General features: G+C 40.7%; 1 protein-coding gene across 3 annotated transcripts in view; it reads right to left on the bottom strand.

The window, feature by feature from the left end:
* The window catches only part of cep76 (centrosomal protein 76), a 69,037-nt gene that overhangs the window by 15,248 nt on the left and 35,400 nt on the right, over positions 1 to 18,389 (bottom strand). Inside the window, exon 14 of one of the 3 annotated variants that reach the window (XM_088326314.1) lies at positions 12,150 to 12,208. The exons of the other annotated variants lie outside the window; for them this stretch is intronic. Coding sequence (XP_088182440.1) covers positions 12,165 to 12,208 — 44 coding nt within the window. The 3' untranslated portion in view covers positions 12,150 to 12,164. Of the gene's footprint in view, positions 1 to 12,149; positions 12,209 to 18,389 lie in introns of those variants that run through there. 3 annotated transcript variants of the gene reach the window in all.

Here is an 18,389-nt window from a genome sequence, read left to right as displayed (position 1 = left end):
GGCAAGACATGTGACCCTGGCTTATCAAAGAAATATAAGTTTAGGTGTGCTGATAAACAAAAATTATTTACAATTTGTTTGCTCTAATAAAAGAGGGCACAGTCCAAGGAGCCAGGTGAAAGGAAGACCGAAAAAACTGAGCCTACAACATCAAGAAATATACTGGTGCCAACTTTGCCACGGCCCAAAAAACGGTCCAGGAACCATCAGCAGTGGAGAAAGCTGTACAGAGTTGCATCCTCAGTGGTGCCTCAATAACCCTGGCGCTTAAGGGATCCCTTAACCATGAACCGGAATAAGAGAACAAAAAATTTAGAGAAAAACAACATGCATGTATTAAAAGATTTATAATCCGTGTTGTTTTTTTCTTCAAAATGACAAAATTGGACAAGAATGGCAGACTATCGAGAACGTATTTTGGGTGGTTTTGAAGATAGTCTGGGGCTCCTGTGCGGTCCTAATACAGTGGAACCTCGGTTCTCGACCATAATCCGTTCCAGAACCCGGTTCGAAAACCGATTTGTTCAATCACCGAAATCGTTTTTCCCATTAAAAGTAATGTAAGTAAGTAAGTAGCTTGCTTATCCTGTATCGCGAGGCTTAGGTCCTGAACTGACAGTCCAGAGCACTCATAGTGTATATAGTGTTTGCAGTGACTGCACTGGATCATTGCTCCATGGTCCACGGCACCGCAAAAACATGGTTTAGAAACTGCCTTTCTAGGCGCCATAACAAATAAATCAAAAACTCAGTTCAATTATTGAGTAAAACAAAACAAAAACTTCGACTCGACTTCAAAATACGGCATTTCGGACCCGCCGCATTTTCGCGCGCTTGCGTGTTTTAATCCGTTCCAACACCCTGAATGTTTACCATGAACGTAAACATGAAGCTAACCCAGGCTAATCGTACGTTCGCGTTAGCGTAATCTTCCGTACGAAAGATTACGCTAACATGAACGTGTAAAAATTAAAAAAAGGATTATGAATAGGATTTCTTACCTTTGTGGTGGACGGTGGGGAGAGAAAAATCCTCAAAAGTTTTTCAACCTCTTGCGGCAGTTGCTTGCTTATAGCGCTAACTTCCTTAGCCGCATCACTCAATTTCACAGCCTCCTTATTCTTTACTATCGTACTGATAGTAGATTTAGCCATGCTGTATTCACTAGCAAGATCGGAAATTCGTACACCTCTTTCATATTTAGCTATTATGTCTTTCTTAAAGGCAATAGTTTTACGAACGACTTGTCTTTTTTCACCTGTCCTGCTTGCACCGACCTTCTTCGGAGGCATTATTAGGGGCTAAAACACCCGTACGCCGCTCAGCATCGCACCTTAGCGTACCGGCGTTCGAACTCCGATTTTTTGACTGAACAGCGAAGCAAGAATTTCTCGAAATTTTTGGTCAAACACCGATTTGTCCGAACTGAGAGGCGTTCGAAAACCGAGGTTCCACTGTACTGTATAAAGACAACTCAAGTCATATTTAATTGTATATCCCTTAATCACAAAAAGTCTCAAAGGGCCGCACCGACCAACATTACAACATCCTCTGGTCTGAAACCTACACGACGGCAAGGAAAAACCCCGAAAACATCAGCATGAAGAAAATTAAGAAATCTTGAAAAGGGGTCACACAAAAGGTAATCCCCTTCCAAGACATCCATCTTTCAATGGATGTTACAAGGGTATCAACAGATAACACGTTCAACAGAAACATTAAAGATAGGTAATAACACAATGCAGGAAGTTTGGTTGACAGTTTCCTGTCTCCAAATCTTGACCAACACAGCTGGTTCTAGATGTAGGCGTGCCTCAGGTCCAGGTGCCAGTATGAAGGCATGCACCATGCAACATCCCAGCCTCCTTCTTCAATGACAATAAAACAAAGTAATTCCTCATAAGATAGAGAATATACAGTCCCGTGAAAAAGCATTTGCCCCCTTCCTGATTTCTGTGGTTTTTGCATATGTATCGCTCACAAATAATTCAGATCATCAAACCAATTTTATTATCATACAGAGACAACCCAGGGAAATACAAAATGAAGCTTTGAAATTTCAATTCCATTCATTAAGGCACACAAAAAAATCAAAACTTATTTGTCCCCATGTGGAATAAAAATAGTTGCACCCTGTACCTAAACGTGAGTTGGGCCACCTTTGGAAGCGATAATAGAAATCAAACGTTTACAGTAATTGGTAATGAGTCACATGGCTGCGGAAGAATTTTGGCCCACTCTTCTTTGCAAAATGTTTTCAAATCTGCCATATTGGAGGGTTTTCTAGCATGAACTACTCGTTTTATGTCACACCACAGAATACCCGTTGGATTTAAATCCAGACTTTCACTTGGCCACTCAAGAAAAGGTTTGTTTGAGGCGTCAGAGGTGGACTTGCTGGTGTGTTTCGGATCCAAAAGCGTTTAGGTTTGAGGGCACGAACTGATGGCCGATGGTTCTTCAGGATTCTCTGGTAAACACCGGAATGCATTCCTCCGTCAACCGTACAAAGCTGTCCTGATCCTGAGGCAGCAAAGCAGCTCCAAACCATTACACTGCCACCACCATGCTTTACTGTTGGCATCATGTTGTTTTTGTCAAATGCTGTGCCATTTTTACACTAGTTGTAAAGGGCTGCATACCTTCCAAAAAGTTCAATTTTGACTCATCAGTCCACAGTATGTTCAAAACTGTCAGAGGGTCTTGAGGATGATCAATGGGCTTTTAGCCAAATGTGATACCACTTTTTTGTGTTCTTTTGCGACAGCAGTGGTTTTCACCTTAGAGCTCTCCCATAGATGCCATTTTTGGTCAGTGTCTTTCTTACAGTGCAGCCATGAACACTGACCTCAACTGAGGCCAGCTAGGCCCGCAGTTCTATAAATTGTTTTCAGGGTTCTTTTGTAACCACATAGATGAGACGTCATCATACTTTTGGAGTAAGCTCAGTCAGTTGACCTCTCTTGGGAAGGTTTGCCAGTTTCCAGTTTTCTCCATTTGTGGATAATGTCTCTGGCGGTGGCACCTTGTTACCTTGGCTTTGTGACCTTTTCTGTGATGATGGATCTCTTTCTTTCTAATTGCTCCTGGAATGTCTTTGGATTGTGGCACGTCAATTTTGTTTCTTGACATTTTGTAGCCTACTTCACTTTGTCTAACAGATTAAATTTAAGTAATATCTTGATTCAACATAGGTGCGGCCTGTGGATTTTGGGTGCGGCCTGTAGAATTAAACTCAGCTTTCCACAAACCGAAGTTAGTCACGGATACTTTGTGATTCAACAAGGGGGAATTACGTTTTCACATACAGCCGAATAGGTCTAGATTTTATATAAAGTTATTGAACATTTCAAAACTGCATTTTTGTATTTCTCCACCTTTCCTATTTGCTACCTTAACCCCCTCAGAGATGAGGCCGCCCAAGACAGTATTGTTGTGAGCAGGGGTTGGGAACTTTTCTGACCTAAAAAGCCATAATAGCAAATTATTTATATTTTTTTAGAGATATCCATTCCATATATTTAAAGGCAATTTGATTGTCTGCATAAAATTCAGCAAAAGTGCCAAACACACTCTCCATACAAAAGATTTTCATCGCATTTTATTTCTCTCTGCGACGTTAAAGGGTTTATGACATAATGATGATGCCAGAGCCTGTGTCCCATATCAACAAATATAATACTTTAAACGTGTCTACCTCCTACAATTACTTAAGGCTTACATTGAGGCTCATTTTGACTTTAATTTTTTTTTTTCATAAAAAATGGTTTCAAAACCTGGTGCAAGCAGAGTTCTTTTGTAAATATTTCACAAAAAACTGCAAATGAAAAGTTAATGAACGTATTTCCCTTCAGGGCAGTGGGCGCATGCGAGAGAGGGGAGCGTGCTCTGTGCGCATAGCTCCGCTCACCACTACTGCTCACCTAATCAAAATGCTCCGTGTGCTTGGCTGGCGTTTGTGGGTAATTACAGTTTGCTGTTTGGGTTTTTATCATAAAATGTCTCAACAGACAACATGTAAAGGATGCTTCAGCAATGTACAGCCAAAACAACGTCTTTTGGTTTTACAAATTGACTGTAAACTGTAGGTAAACTGTACCCTTTACATACTGGACCGAACATTAGACATGATTAGAGTAACTTCGGCTTTGGATTCACCAAACCCAACATTAAATTTATTTGGTTTGGTACAATACATGTAGCATTTCATCACCAAGCCATATATTCCTATGAAAAGAACCATAGGTTCCCGATCCCTGGTCTAAAGAATATCGATGGATATTATCACTCTGTGTGTTACCACTTGGGAGGGCGTGAAAACACAATGGTGAGAGAGAGAAAGAGAGAGAGAGAGAGAGAGAGAGAGTTTCTTCATTTGTGGGTGGGGGATGGAGGCCCCCTGCTTTCCCCTCCATCAATTAACGCGTGAGCCAATCCCAAAGAGCCTTGCTGATTACTGAGAGAACAGCAGTCTGCCACAAAGCAAGAGACTCCATCTTCACAGCTTAACACGATTCGGCCTCTGTTCCCCCGTTTGAATATATTTAAGTCAAAAACATTCTCGATAAGGTAAGAGTCTAAATAATGCTCACCTATCATGTCATCTTTTTCTCGTCGGAGAGATAAAGGAAAGATTGCCATCCTTCCATTAGCCGACTTTAGGCGATGTGCATCACGGCCTTCGCATTAATCAGCAGCTTGTCACTGCTTTCTCTCCTTCTCTTCGTCTCAATTTATTCCCATTCCACCCTTACGCTTCCCTTTACCGTAAATCACGCCTAATTAGGCGCACTCAACGTCTGATTTTCATAAAAGGCTCGGGGGAAGGGTAGATTTTCTTATGACAATTATTTTTCATACCTGGGACAGGGACAATGGATAACAGTTATTAATATTTGCAGCATTAAAAGGAGAACTAGGGATGTATGCTGACCTAAAACGCGACCGTATTAAAATTGAAAAAAATAGAAAGACAATAACATAACCCCAGAATTCCTGCCAAAAAAATCAATACTCGAGACATTTTGGTCAACTTGCTGTTGTGTACTAAACTATTAACCAACCTTTTACTATAGCTAGCTCTACTGTTTGATGTTTGTTGTAATATTGTAAATGTACTGCCAAAATAACTCTGCTTGTATTTTACCATGAATGAAACAGGATTCTTAATTCTTAACCAAAAAATCAAAGACAAACCCGTTCTGGATTCGGCAAAAACAGGGCTGCCGATGAAGAAGAGAAACTAACTGAAGGAATGTATTTGTTGATGTCATGATTACTGATGTGACTCAGCTGTGTCCGCTCATTTGGCGCCAAACGCCGCGGGTTCTGATTGGCTCCCTGTCATTATTCTAACCCAGTCCTGTCAGTCCCCTGTGGTCAGTCCGTCTGCAAACCTCAGTGTATACTAGGCAAGCCTTTTTCGACCCTGACTCCCACCTGTCCCGTTTTTGTTCCCGTCTGTCTCCGGCTATGACCTGTTTTGATCCTGACCACGTCTGCTCACCCGTCCCGACTTACGACCTCTTTTTGTCCCCGACTACGTCTACTCTCCCGTTCTGGCTTACGACTCGTTTCCGACCCCGACCACGCCTTGCTCTCCCAGTCCGACAAGTTTTTCCGTCCCTGACACCGCCATCGCTTGCTACGGAAGATCCACTTCCGTGTTCGGATCACAATCCGAGTACAAGAGCGACTTACTTCCCGCGTCCAGCGAAGACCGTATCGCGGGCGCAGCCTTTCCTCTTTCCTTCAATGAAACTTGTGGTAAACGCTATGCAATTGGGTCCTGTTGGTCCTGACGGTTGAATTGTTGAATAGTTTTCTTCGTTGGGCTGGGCAGTAAATTTTGATGAGTTTGTCATTTCAAAATTGATAACTTGAAAATGTGCTATTTCAGGAAAAATATAGTAGAAATTAAAGGGTTTCATTTGAATTAGTCAAACCTGGTATCAAAATATTAACAATAGTTACTTCTTGATTGCAGCGTTTGAATACTTGGGGGTAGGGTGCCCTCCCCGAGACTGTGAGGTTGCTGGTTCGAACCTCGGGTCATACCTAAGACCTACAACATTGGTACTCACTGCCTCCCTGCTTGGCTCTCTGCATTAGGGGTTGGAATTGGGGGTTTTGGTCACCTAATGACTCCCAATGAGATGTTGGAACATATCAGTTGGGTTGAGCGAGGGGGCTGGGAATCCCCTCCTCTGTATCAATCTCCCAGAAAGAGTCAAAAATGGGAATGTGTTCTTGACTCTAGCCACCTCCCACTAGGGGGATATGGCTCCGGCATATACAAATCATTCTTCAAACATAGATTGTGTATTATTTAGTGACTCCTAGTTGTAAAAGTTGGTTAATTAAAAATAAGATACCTAAAAAATGAACACTATTGTTTCAAATAATGGGCAAAAATACATGAGCTACAACTTAAATATGCATTTTTTTCTTCAATACCCGTAGGTCTAGGAATTAATATTTATTTTATATAACATAAGCCTCACATAAAGGGAGCTGACATTTTGCTTCTATGGATACTCAAAAACCTCAAAAAGGCTGAAATTAATAAAAAATACTTGTTTTATATTTTTCCTTGTGCTTTTGAGAGATTTTTCTAAAACTCTTTTTTGTCTTATGTTTTTCTTATTGTATTTTTTTTTCATATTTAAATTATTGAACTCACTTAATATTCTTTCAAGTAACAGGGTTACACTTTTCAGGAACGGGGCAATCTAACTAATTTTTTTTCCCACCATTATGTAGTTACCGTTACTGACAGTCAAAAGCAAGCATTACTTTGGATATATTGACAAAACCCCTAGAGTAGCGAGTCTACTCTGCTCTGTTTATTTGTCCTCCCCGTACGTTCGAGAATATGTATGTGTGTCATTCAGTGTTTTTCTTGTTTTGTCCATGGGGTGGCACATGCTAATTTGGTAGCGTATATAGGTAGCAATGCTTGTATTGTCAGCCAGGTATCTGACCCGGAAGGGCAAAAGGTTTTTTGGCTGTTACGCGAGATGCACCGTGCAAAAGCTGCGTTGCATGAAAGCTGGTTTGTTGTTAATGCTTGGTGTTGAGGAACAAGCTATCTGACGCAAGGTTTAGGAAGCTTCTGCTCCTCGGATACGATTACAAAAGTCCTGATTCGACCCTCTGTCGATATGAATTTGGCGCTTCTGGTTTAAATCATAAAATGAATAGAAATGAGAAACATTTGTGAAAACAACATCAATTGGGAAAACCATCATATTTCTAACAGAAAATATTTGTTACCGTTATTGAAAGCGAGGGCCACACTGTCCTCACAAGACGAGAAACACCAAATAGCCCGGGGGGTGAATTGAGGATAATGAGGAAACACCGGTTTTAGTCGTGGAAGATGGAACGACAGCCACTGTAATATTAACAACACACACAAACGCGCACACATTTCCACTTGCGCCGATGATGTCTCTCGCCATATTGAACAGGCTCTATTGTTTACGGCCCCCTGGACGGGATCTCCAGATGGCAGGGTGCCTATTACTGCGGCCCTGACTGCGAGGGCCCCACTGTGCCCGCGTGTGCGCGCGTGTTTGTGAGTTTTTGTGTCGGTGCATGCAAATACGGGAAGCCGCTCACCCTGGTAATTGTCTGCGTTTCTTTCTATATGTCCGCGAGGCGAATTGGGATTAGGCTAGGTTTTGCGGCTCAGTGCGCGGAAGACAACAGTGTGACATTCCTTCAAAGGAATCATCGGTAGTGATGGCTTGTTTGTGAACGATAGGGCTGTGAGAGTTGGCTCTTTGAGGTAAAGGATGCTCCTTATTAATGGGGAGTCGGCTCCCTTTAAAATGCTCTCTCTCTGTCTCTCTATCTCTCTCTCTCTCTTTCTCTCTCATTATTTTCTTCTCTCTCTTTCTCTCCCCTTCTTTCTTCGTCTCTTTCTTTTCCTTTTTTCTCTCTTTCTCTTTCTTTCCCTATCCATCTCATTTTCTATCTATCTTTAGCTCTTTTCTCTATCTCTTTCTCTCTTTTTCTTCTCTGTCTTTCTCTCTTTCTCTAACTATTTTTATCTTTCCTTCCCATTTTCTCTGTCTTTCTTTCTCTCTCTCTCTTTATACATTGCTTTCTATCTTTCCCTCTCTTTATTTCATTATCTATTTCTTTATCTCTCTTTTTTTCTCACTCTTTCTTTCTCTGTTTCTTTCTCTATCTATATCTCTCATTTCTCTGTCACTATCTCTGACCCTCTCCCTCTCTCTTTCTTTATCTCTCTCTCTCTGTCTCTCTCACTCTCTTTCTCTTCCTCTCCTATCTTTCTATATTTATCTCTACCTTTGTTTCTTTCTCTTGCTCTTTCTCTCTTTCTCCCTCTCTCTGTATCTATCTTCATATGGCTCTTTCTTTCTTTCTTTCTCTATCACTCACTCACTCACTCACTCACTCACTCACTCACTCACCCTCTTGATAGCCTCATCACTGGTCAATACTAGTGGCGTAATCACTGTATTGTTTACTTCGTAGAAATCATTTGCAAGTTTAAATTAGGTAAAGGTTCACTGTATGTTGAAACAATAAAGGCTAGATACATTTTTTTCAATGTGGTTCATAATGTTCTATCATTTTTATTGATATATCATTAAAACCTAAAAGTATGACGGACCGAAAGAGCTGATTTTCTAAAAAGAGCCGGGATTCCCATCACTATTCATCAGAGTGTCCCTACAAAGGAAAAGTGCAGCCCAGGTCTCATAGGGATTAGCTGGGCCTCGGTCATTATGCTTCACCCAAATAGCCCTGAGGAGAAGCTACTGGATCCGTAGCATGCAACACATACAACATCTTTGCAGCCTTATGGCAGGCCCAGCTCATGAATATCATTACATAGTAATGGAGAAAAACTACTAGGGAATAAAGCACAGTATGCTCGGCCATGCTGTCAAGGTAAATTTAAAAGTGCGGATACAATAAGCCCCTTTAATATTTAATTGTTCATTGTTGCCATGCAAGTTGACTTACTGTGTTGGGTCTATCAGTACAACAGCATCCGTCTAACTGACCGTGAATAAAAGACTGGTGATTATTGGTGCAACTGTGGTGCATAGGGATTCGAAGGCTTCTTGGCGATTGTTAAATCAGTGTTTCAAACCATTTTTGTTGCCTGAATTGAAAATGTAACATTTTTCTTATCATTTGTGGCCATCTTGACTCATGAGGTCGAGTCAAGTCATGTTTATTTGTGACGCCCTTAATCACGAGGAGTCTCAAAGGGCTGCACAGACCACATATTATTGCAAACTACAAACTATTATTACACCATTCCCTGATCTAAAACCTACATGAGGGCTAGAAAATACTCAAAAACCTCAACATGAGGAAAATGAAGAAAACCATGAGAAGGGACCGCATATGAGGTAATTCCCCTTCCAGGATGACCAGGCTGCAACGGATGTTACACAGATATTAGCAACATGAAATATAGGTCGTTCATAAACTATAGAATAGAAGTGTGTTTTAAGACTAGATTTAAACATTTCCACTGAGGTTGCATGTCCAATCTCAGGGGAAGAGCATTCCACAACACCGGGGCCCGAATGGAGAACGCTCTCGAACCTGCAGTTCTCTTCTTGGCTCTTGGGATCACTAGTAGACGAGCATTTTCAGAGCGAAGGATCCGGACCGGAACATAGGGGGGGAATTAAATCTGAACGATATGAGGGAGTAAGTCCGTGCATGATTCTGTATACTACCAACAGAACCTTAAAATCACATCTTAAGCTAACAGGGAGCCAATGCAGGTTAGCTAAAATCAGGGTAATGTGATCAGACTTTCTTGTTTTAGTTAAAAGCCTTGCTACAGCAATTTGTACCAGCTGAAGGTTCTTGATTTTGGACTTCGGGAGACGGAAGAGTACATTACAGTAATCGAGACGGGAGGTAACAAACGCATGAATTGTAATCTCTGCATCCGACTGAGACAGCATAGGGCGAAGTTTAGCAATGTTGCGAAGATGGAAGAAAGCTGTTCTAGTAATATTCTTAACGTGTGTTTTAAAGGACGGATTGGGGTCAAATGTGACACCTACATTTTTAGCTGGGTCACTGTGGGTGATATTATATCCGTCAATGTTCAGAGCAGTTTTTGGGAACAAGTTACAGCATTTAGATCGACCAATAATTAACATGTCGGTCTTTTCAGACTTGAGGTGCAAGAAGTTGAGTGAGATTCATCCTTTTATCTCAATGAGGCAGGCCTCCAAATTTCCAGTTTAGTGTGGCAGATTCCTCCATTGGAAGATATAGTTGAGTGTTCTCTGTGTAGCAATGGAAACTGATATCATACTTGCGAACAATATCACCTAATGGAAGCATGTCTCATTTCACCATATTTAACACAATGCGTCTAAAAGGTAAGATCTGAACCACAAGAGTACGGTTCCTGAGAGAACTATCCATTTTTCAAACTGTTCTAGTAAGATATTAGATGCACATTGTCAAAGGCAGCACTAAGGTCCAGCAGCAGCAAAAGTGATAAAGGGCCGGAGTCCATTGCCAGTAGAAGATCATTGGTTACATTAATGCATGTTATTCATTTTGGTCAATAATTTAGATGTAATTTGGGATATTATTATTCGTTGGTACCTCTACTTACGATCAACCTATCGTACGAATGTGTTGCCGTGCGAAATTCGAGTCCAACCAAAATCTTTCTCGTTATACGATTGTTTTTTTAGTATCTGAAGTCAGTGACACCACCATTAAAGGTTTGCGGAAGTACGCATGAAAAGCATCCTGCATGGTTGATTGGCTAGGTGAGATTCTTATCCCCGTGCATTGAATTGCCAAATGGTTTAGTCCGTTAATACATTAGATGCAGCCACCAGAGCTGAGTACATTTCCGCGCATTGTTTACAGTAAGCCAGTTTACAGTGATATTCCATTTCCGGTCAATGGGTCCTGCAAAAAAAGGAGGGGTGAAAAAGAGCCAGGTCTCCCCACAAGATTGAAATGAAACAAAATACCATGAAGTGGAAGCAGAATGCCGATTTGGCTAGGGAACACTAGAAGAGCCCCTATCGACTGCAGAAATAAAGGATGCGGTCAATTGCTGGGAAAAACTGCAGGATGAATAACAAAAAGACATCATTATAAAGCCAGAAGCAGACAGGCAATGGAAATGTTTTATAACAACGGTTTCAAACATTTCTAAAACATTCTGCATTCCAGACAGACAATTGCAATATGAACATATATTACATAGTATGCATTATTAGAGTGTTGCTATTAGAATCTAAAGAGTGATTGTGAACAAAACGGGTCCACAGAAAATATAAAAAAAATAATGGATTTATTTCCAAATAAATAATTGCCTGTGATTTATGATGTGGTATCAGTACCGTCTCACTCATTTCTGAAGAGCAAGAGGGTGCTTTACCCTGCCAACAACGGGGACCAGATGATGAAGATGCAGTATCTGAGTTATATCAGGAGGTTTCTCCTGCGACTGGTATCCATGTAAAACGGTCCTATCTGTTTTATATGGGGGAGAAAACCCCTGTCAAAAAAAGGCCTGGAAAGGAATGGGTACCATCGGGCTTGACTGGCCCAAGAGACACCACAGAAAGGGATCTCTGATGACCCAAGTGGTTAAGGGATCCGTGAACTGTGATCCCCTTTTGTTCTACCTGCAAGTCCTAAATCCATTCATGTCTCCTCTTCTTATTTTGAGTTTCTACTAAACTATAAACTCATCACTAATAGATGAAAAAAAACTGTATTTTCCATCCAATAAACTTTGATCTTTGTCATATTTTTAGAGTTGAGTACAAAGGCCTCCATTTGCCTACCACCTCTATTCAGTCGTTTTCTCTGCTTTTTACAGTCGCAGATGAATTATTGATACTGTGTACGGCTGTACACGCTTTTAGAGCGTTGCAGTTGCTGAGCCACAATGCCCAGGGGCCAAAGAAGGAGCTGCGTGGGGGGTTGGAGTGTTCAAAGGGGAGGGGATGGCGGGGCAATTTACAAAAGAGCAGGCAAGCGAGGCGAAAATGTAGCTCTCGCCAAAGGTCAGTGCAACCCAAAGGGTCTCTTGTGATATTTTCATTACCGAGGCGAGAACGCCCACTTGCCTTCAATCAAGTCGCTGTGCGTGCGCTCCATCTTCAGGTTAAGCGCGGCTATGGGAGCTCTGGAGGCAATTCGATAGGCTCCCGAAACACGGCTGCAGTCCGAGAAGAGGCGAAGAGAATGAGGGGAAAAGACAAATGGCTGATAATGAGACACATGTTACTGAAAAGATGCCGTTAGAGGATAAGGAGGCCACATAACAACCTGAGTAGTTCAGGGGTATCAAACTCATTTTAGCACATGGTCCAACATTCATTCTAGTAACTAGCATAAAAAGTGTGCCTTAGCTGGAGGGCTGGGGGTCTTTTCGGAGTCTCACATTTAAATCGTGATTCAGGAATATATTGTTTGATTTTAAAATGGTTATTTAGGTGTTGTTTTTCCTTAATATTTTTTTTCTTTCACTAAGATTGAATCCCTTGTTGTGTTTATCAACTGTGTAATCAAAACAACACAAAAGGAAAAAAATAATCATAATTTTATTTCCAAAACAATTGATTAATTCTGGAAAACTCATCCTAATTGGAAAGTGACAAAAAATAACATCCAAACATTAAAGGATTGATTTAAAAATTTAAGTTTTTCTGCTTTTTGTTTTTTTTTAATAAAATACCTGCATATGGAAACGTCACTGTTAACCTTCATATCTATTAAAGAAAGGAGCTAAATCTCCTTTTAACCATGACAAGGACCCCCAGATGCTATTTTTCTAACTTTTGTATTTCTTGTATTGCCTTAAACAGCACATATGTGACCTTTATTTTAGGTAAAATACCATCAGGATGGGTTTCCTCAATGTTCTCTGGTTTATTTGAGACTCCTTGTGATTAAGGGCTATACAATTAAACATGACTTTGACTTTATTAATGGTCGTCGATAAAAACAGCGGCAGGTGCTGCTATGCTAGAGGCGCCTGGCGACATCCAGTGGACATAGTTAAAACGTCATTGTGTGCTGCGCTGCAGCCAATTTTTTTCTTGTGCTACTCTTAGCTTTGTCTCGTGGGCCATGAGTTTTACCCATGTTGTGTAGTTGATGAGCCGCATCTATTCAGCTTCAATGCTGGAAGTCTATAGAAGCGCTCAACTTTCTTTATTAAGTTATTCAAAACAGCCTCAACTGAAGACAAAGTGCTTTACATAAATAAAACATAATGAATATAAAACCCTAAATAGACCATGAAATGATACTTAAAAATATATAGAAAAATAACACAATAATAAATCAGGAACAAAGTCTTATGTTGTGTCATGATTACTGATGCGAGGCACCTGAGCCTGCTCCTTTGGCACCAACTGCCTTGGATGCTGATTGGCTACCTGTCACTTTTTATACCCTCCTCTTCCTGTCACCAGTTGTCAGTCCGCCTGCGAACCTCAGCTTACGCTAGGCAAGCTTTTCGACCCTGACTCTCTCCTGTTCTGATTCCCGTCTGTTTCCCGGCTTCGACCCTTTTTCTGATCTCGACGACGATTTTTGCTCCCTCGTCCAGGCTACTGATCTGTTTTTCCCGCTCTCGACACCGCCATCGCTCGCCACGGAAATACCACTTCCGCGTCTGAGCAACCTGCTCCCCGCGACCAGCGATCTATGGATCGTGTGTACTATCCTTGCCCTTCTTCCCAAAAAAAAAACTAAGAGAAACGCACGCAAGTGGGTCCTGTCTCTGTTCTGGTCCTGACATGTTGGGTTAAAAGAAAATGAAAAAAAGCGTTTTAAGACTAGTTTTAAAAAATGGACGGTGAGAGAGCCTGTCTGATGTGCAAGGGAAAATTGTCCCACAGTTCGGAAGCAGCAACAGAAAAAGGCCCTATCCCTTCTGAGCTTCCTCTTAAACCTCCGTACCTCCAGCAGCAGCAGATCGACTGACCTGAGGCATCGAGCAGGAGCATGACAGTGAAGCAGCTCACTGAGGTAGGGAGGGGCAAGGTCATTTAAAGATTAAAAAACAAAAAATAATAATCTTAACATAAACTCTGAAATTCCTAGGCAGCAAGTGAAAGGAAGCCAGAACTGGTGTAATGTGCTCCTTCTTAGTATGCCAATTAAAAGTCGAAAAGGAGCATTTTGGACCCGCTGTAGGCGTGAGATGGAAGACTGGCGGATTCCATAACACAATGCACTGCAGTAGTCCAGCAGAGATGTGATGATGGCGATCACAATCTCAAAATGCTCACGTGTGAGAAACGGCATCATTTTTGCTAACTTTGCTAGATGAAAGAAGCTTGGCTTTACAAGTGCACTTTTTTGTTGAATTAGTTTAAAATCAGTGTCCATCTTGAAACCAAAAGTTAACAGTTGGTTTCACATATAAAGGCCCATGTCAATAGGTGGAGGTTCACCAGAGCCACTGGGACCAAAGAGAATCACCTCAGTTCTCTTTTCATTAAAGTTTGAAATAATTAGGGCCATCCGGGCTTTAATGTCATCAAGACAGGAGTCAGTGTTTAATGTCTAAGGTACATCTTTCTTTTATAAGGGCACATACATCTGACTGGCATCAGTGTAACAATGAAAAAGGAATGCCATGCTTTCTGAAAATGGAGTCCAGCGGGAGTAAATACAAAGAGAAGAGGAGTGGTCCTAGAATTGAGCCCTGTGGAACCCCATAAGACAAGAGCGAGGAAGATTCAAAACCAGGAAAACTCACGCCCATAATCCTGCCAGTTAGATAAGACCTGAACCAACACAAAGCACTATCACAAATGTCCACTAGGTGCTGCAGTTTGGACAATAAAATATTGTGGTGCACCATATCAAAGGCAGCATTGAGGTCCAGCAGGACTAAGAAATCTCCTGAGTCCATAGGAGGATATCACATTGCATTAAATTGAAAAGTTCATTTGAAATAAAAACAGCCCTTTGTTCTCTGAATAATGTAAATGTTTCTCATTAGGGGAATCCAATATCCTCGCACAAAAATGAAAATTGATTGTTCCACATGAAAAGGTGTTCGTTTATGAAGCACTATTAGATGATAACCTTAAAAATGGCCCTAATTCACATCAAACTAAAAAATAAGATACTATTTGTATATTAGACAAGCATGTCAGGCTTGGCGTTGCCGGGCATTTGACATTGTTGGGGCCTTGGTTTGTTGAAAAAGCGCCAGGGAGCCACTAGGAAGTGCCAGAGAGCCACATTGCCGCATGCGGCTCCAGAGCCACTTGTACATGAAATCAGATGTTTATTAATTTTGTTGGTATTTATTGGGAGTGCCTTGACACAGAACCGAGTTAAAGACAATCCCAAAAGCGTAAAGTACAACTGTACATTTTCACAGACATCGGTTCAGCTGTTACAAAGCCTATAAATCACATACGAGCGCACACGCACACACACGCACACACATACTCGCACACAAATCAGGATTAATATAGATCATTTAGATTTAGGTTAGATAGATTTACATTGGATGAATATGCTAAAGAAGATTGATATTTCAACAGCTCTAGGAGACACAAGCAATACTATAATAAGTTTAAAAACTCAATTCTTTTTTTTTTTTTTTCTTCCCAATTTTCCTTTGTGGGGTAAATTTGTGTTTTTTTGTTTAGATTTTGAATATGTATTCCTCGCAAGGAAAACATGGAACATAGCGTCAGCATAATCCTTTGGACGCATGTTTATTGAATAATTGTTTTTCTGATTTTTTGGTTTTCTTTGCATCAATTTCCATTTTCTTGTATTTCTTAAAGAGACATTATGTATTATTTAGCGCCCCCTAGTGGTATAAAACATATTTAATTAATGTAAAGTAAAAATATATTGATTTGAATTATAAGCAAAAACACACGAACGATCATACAAACATGCATTTTTAAAATACTTGTAGTTCGAGAATCTTTGTATCTATTTAATAACATGAAGTTCACGTAGAAGAGGCTGACATGATTGTCTGCCATCTAGATAATACAGGTCCCTCCATAAACTAAAAACCTTGTGAAAGGCTGGGCAAAAAAACGAGAGGAAAAATGCTGTTACTTTGAGTCCGTAGTTTGTTTTCTTCCTTGTGCTTTGTGGTACTCGTTTTTGGTTACACTACAAAATACAGTGAAATCTAACAGTCAAATATTATGCAGTGGTAATATACTGTTTGTGTTTTATTTCAGTATTACTAGTATTGTGACAACCTTCCTATTCTCAGAGAAGAAGTATAGGCAGCAGTTAACTCGCTGAAGAACAGAAAGTTTCCAGGAATTGACAACATCCCAGCAAAACTCATACAAAATGGTAGTGAGAATATTATATACATCTTGACAAATATTTGTAGAAATATCTGGCAAACAGGACAGTGGCTACCTACAGGGACAAAATCACTAGTACAGTATGCTAACAAAGAAAGCAAACCTTCAACTATGATCCAACTACAGAACCATAAGTGTCATCAGCCATGCAAGTAAAGTTATGCTAAAGGTCCTACTGAACAGACGCTGACAGACTGAATCCCCAAGCCATCACCACAGACATCACCATCAACCACAGCGAGCTAGAACCTGTCACCAAATTTAAATATATAAAAAGAGGGGTCAGAACCAGAAATCATGGCCAGGATAGCCTTAACCCACTTAAACCCATCTGGAGGGACAAGAACATAGCAATGAAATCAAAGATCAGCGTCATTCAAGTGCCGGTCACTTCCATCTTCCTCTACGCTTGCAAAACATGGACATTACAGCAAAAGTGGATAAGAAAATCCAGGCCACGGAGGTGTGATGTAACAGGAAACTTCTGGGCATCAACTACTTAGCTCATGTGACAAACGAAACGGTGTGCAACAGCATCAGAGGCACATTGGACCCTACGAAGAAATGTTGTCACCCTGTGTGCAGACAAAAACTTCAGTGGTATGGTAATGTCAAAAGATTATCAGGAGTGGCCAAGATAATTCACCAAGGCACAGTCCAATGGGGCCTGAGGAGAGGAAGACCAAAAAAGACCTGGGCCAACAACATTAAGGAATGGATTGGTGCCAACTTTGCCACAAACCAAAAACAGGCCAGCAACCATCAATAGTGGAGAGAGCTGTTTGGGTCCTCATTGGTGCCCAGATGACCGATGTAGGTTAAGGGATCTGTGAGGTATTAGAAATATATTGGTATAGTATTTTTGTTTTGATTTTCAGATTTTAATCAAATATTTTTTCTGAACACTTGTCAACCTCTCTGAAATGAAAGCGAAAACATTGATACACAAACTTGTGAGCAAATGGGACATCGTCACCGTCCTTAGTTGAATCAAGCTTAATGCAGTTTTTTCAAAAGCATAAACAATAATACTGTAAAAGGGCCATTAGAGGTAGGAGGAAACACGACAACCGTTGGCCGATGTGAAAAAATATTCATGTTATCAGAGAGAGAATAAGAGTGGAGAAAAAATACTGGAAAGATGAAGAGATGAAGATTAAAATGAGAAGAAAAAGGAGATGAGGGGCAAAAACGCCGACTTCATTATATGTACGCGTCCTGGTAAGGGAGGAGAATCAGATAGGCTCTGATTGTTTTTTTTTCTTGGATACATTTATCTCACTGATCTACAAACAGAGCTGTAATTGGATTCCTCGCGGAAGATCAGAAAAAAAGTTCGATTAACCGTTGTCCTTTTGTCCCCGAACAACGGACGGAGAGAAAGATGGTCTGATTTTTTGTTCTTACCGCAGAAATAACTTTGAAAGTCATCTCTTAAAAATAAAAATAAACTAAATTGTGTACAATGACAGAACTAATTATGGTGCTGTTCTTTTTTTCCCCAGTAAATTGTGCGTAGGAGCACAAAGAGCTCACACTGGCATAGTGCATGCTAATTATCGTCTTCTCTACTCCGCCTTTTTTCTCACCTGTCAATTACTTCCCTGCACACTTCCGTCACATGCTCTGTAACGACTGCACGCGGCTTTTATTCGCGGTTTTCACACAAAGTGATACCTTCCTACGCGGAATTAATTTGCTCTGCATGCCCTACAAATGCTGGACCACCGCTGATCCTTGATGCGTTCATCAAAGCTTTTATTTTAGCATTGGCACTTTTGAAGAAGAAGTAGATTACATGTTTACCAGGCTAATTTCAACTGCACGTATTTCTTTTGTTCTGTCTACCGTGAATTCCAGGGTACAGATGCTGCCTGGAACGAGATTGGTTCCGGATGATCGTTCGTAAGTTGAATTTGTTAGTAAGTTGCTTCAGTGCTATATTTTGTATGTTTGGGGTTTATATTAGTGTGTTTAAGGCTTGTATAAGAAACCTGTATGGATTTGAAACTGAAAAATAAACGTTCA

Source organism: Urocampus carinirostris, chromosome 2 (assembly GCF_059441175.1).
Source record: "Urocampus carinirostris isolate Australia breed hairy pipefish chromosome 2, RoL_Ucar_1.0, whole genome shotgun sequence".
NCBI lineage: Eukaryota > Metazoa > Chordata > Actinopteri > Syngnathiformes > Syngnathidae > Urocampus > Urocampus carinirostris.
The sequence above is the reverse complement of the archived record's forward strand: the minus strand, read 5'-3'. Positions and strand labels throughout refer to the sequence as shown.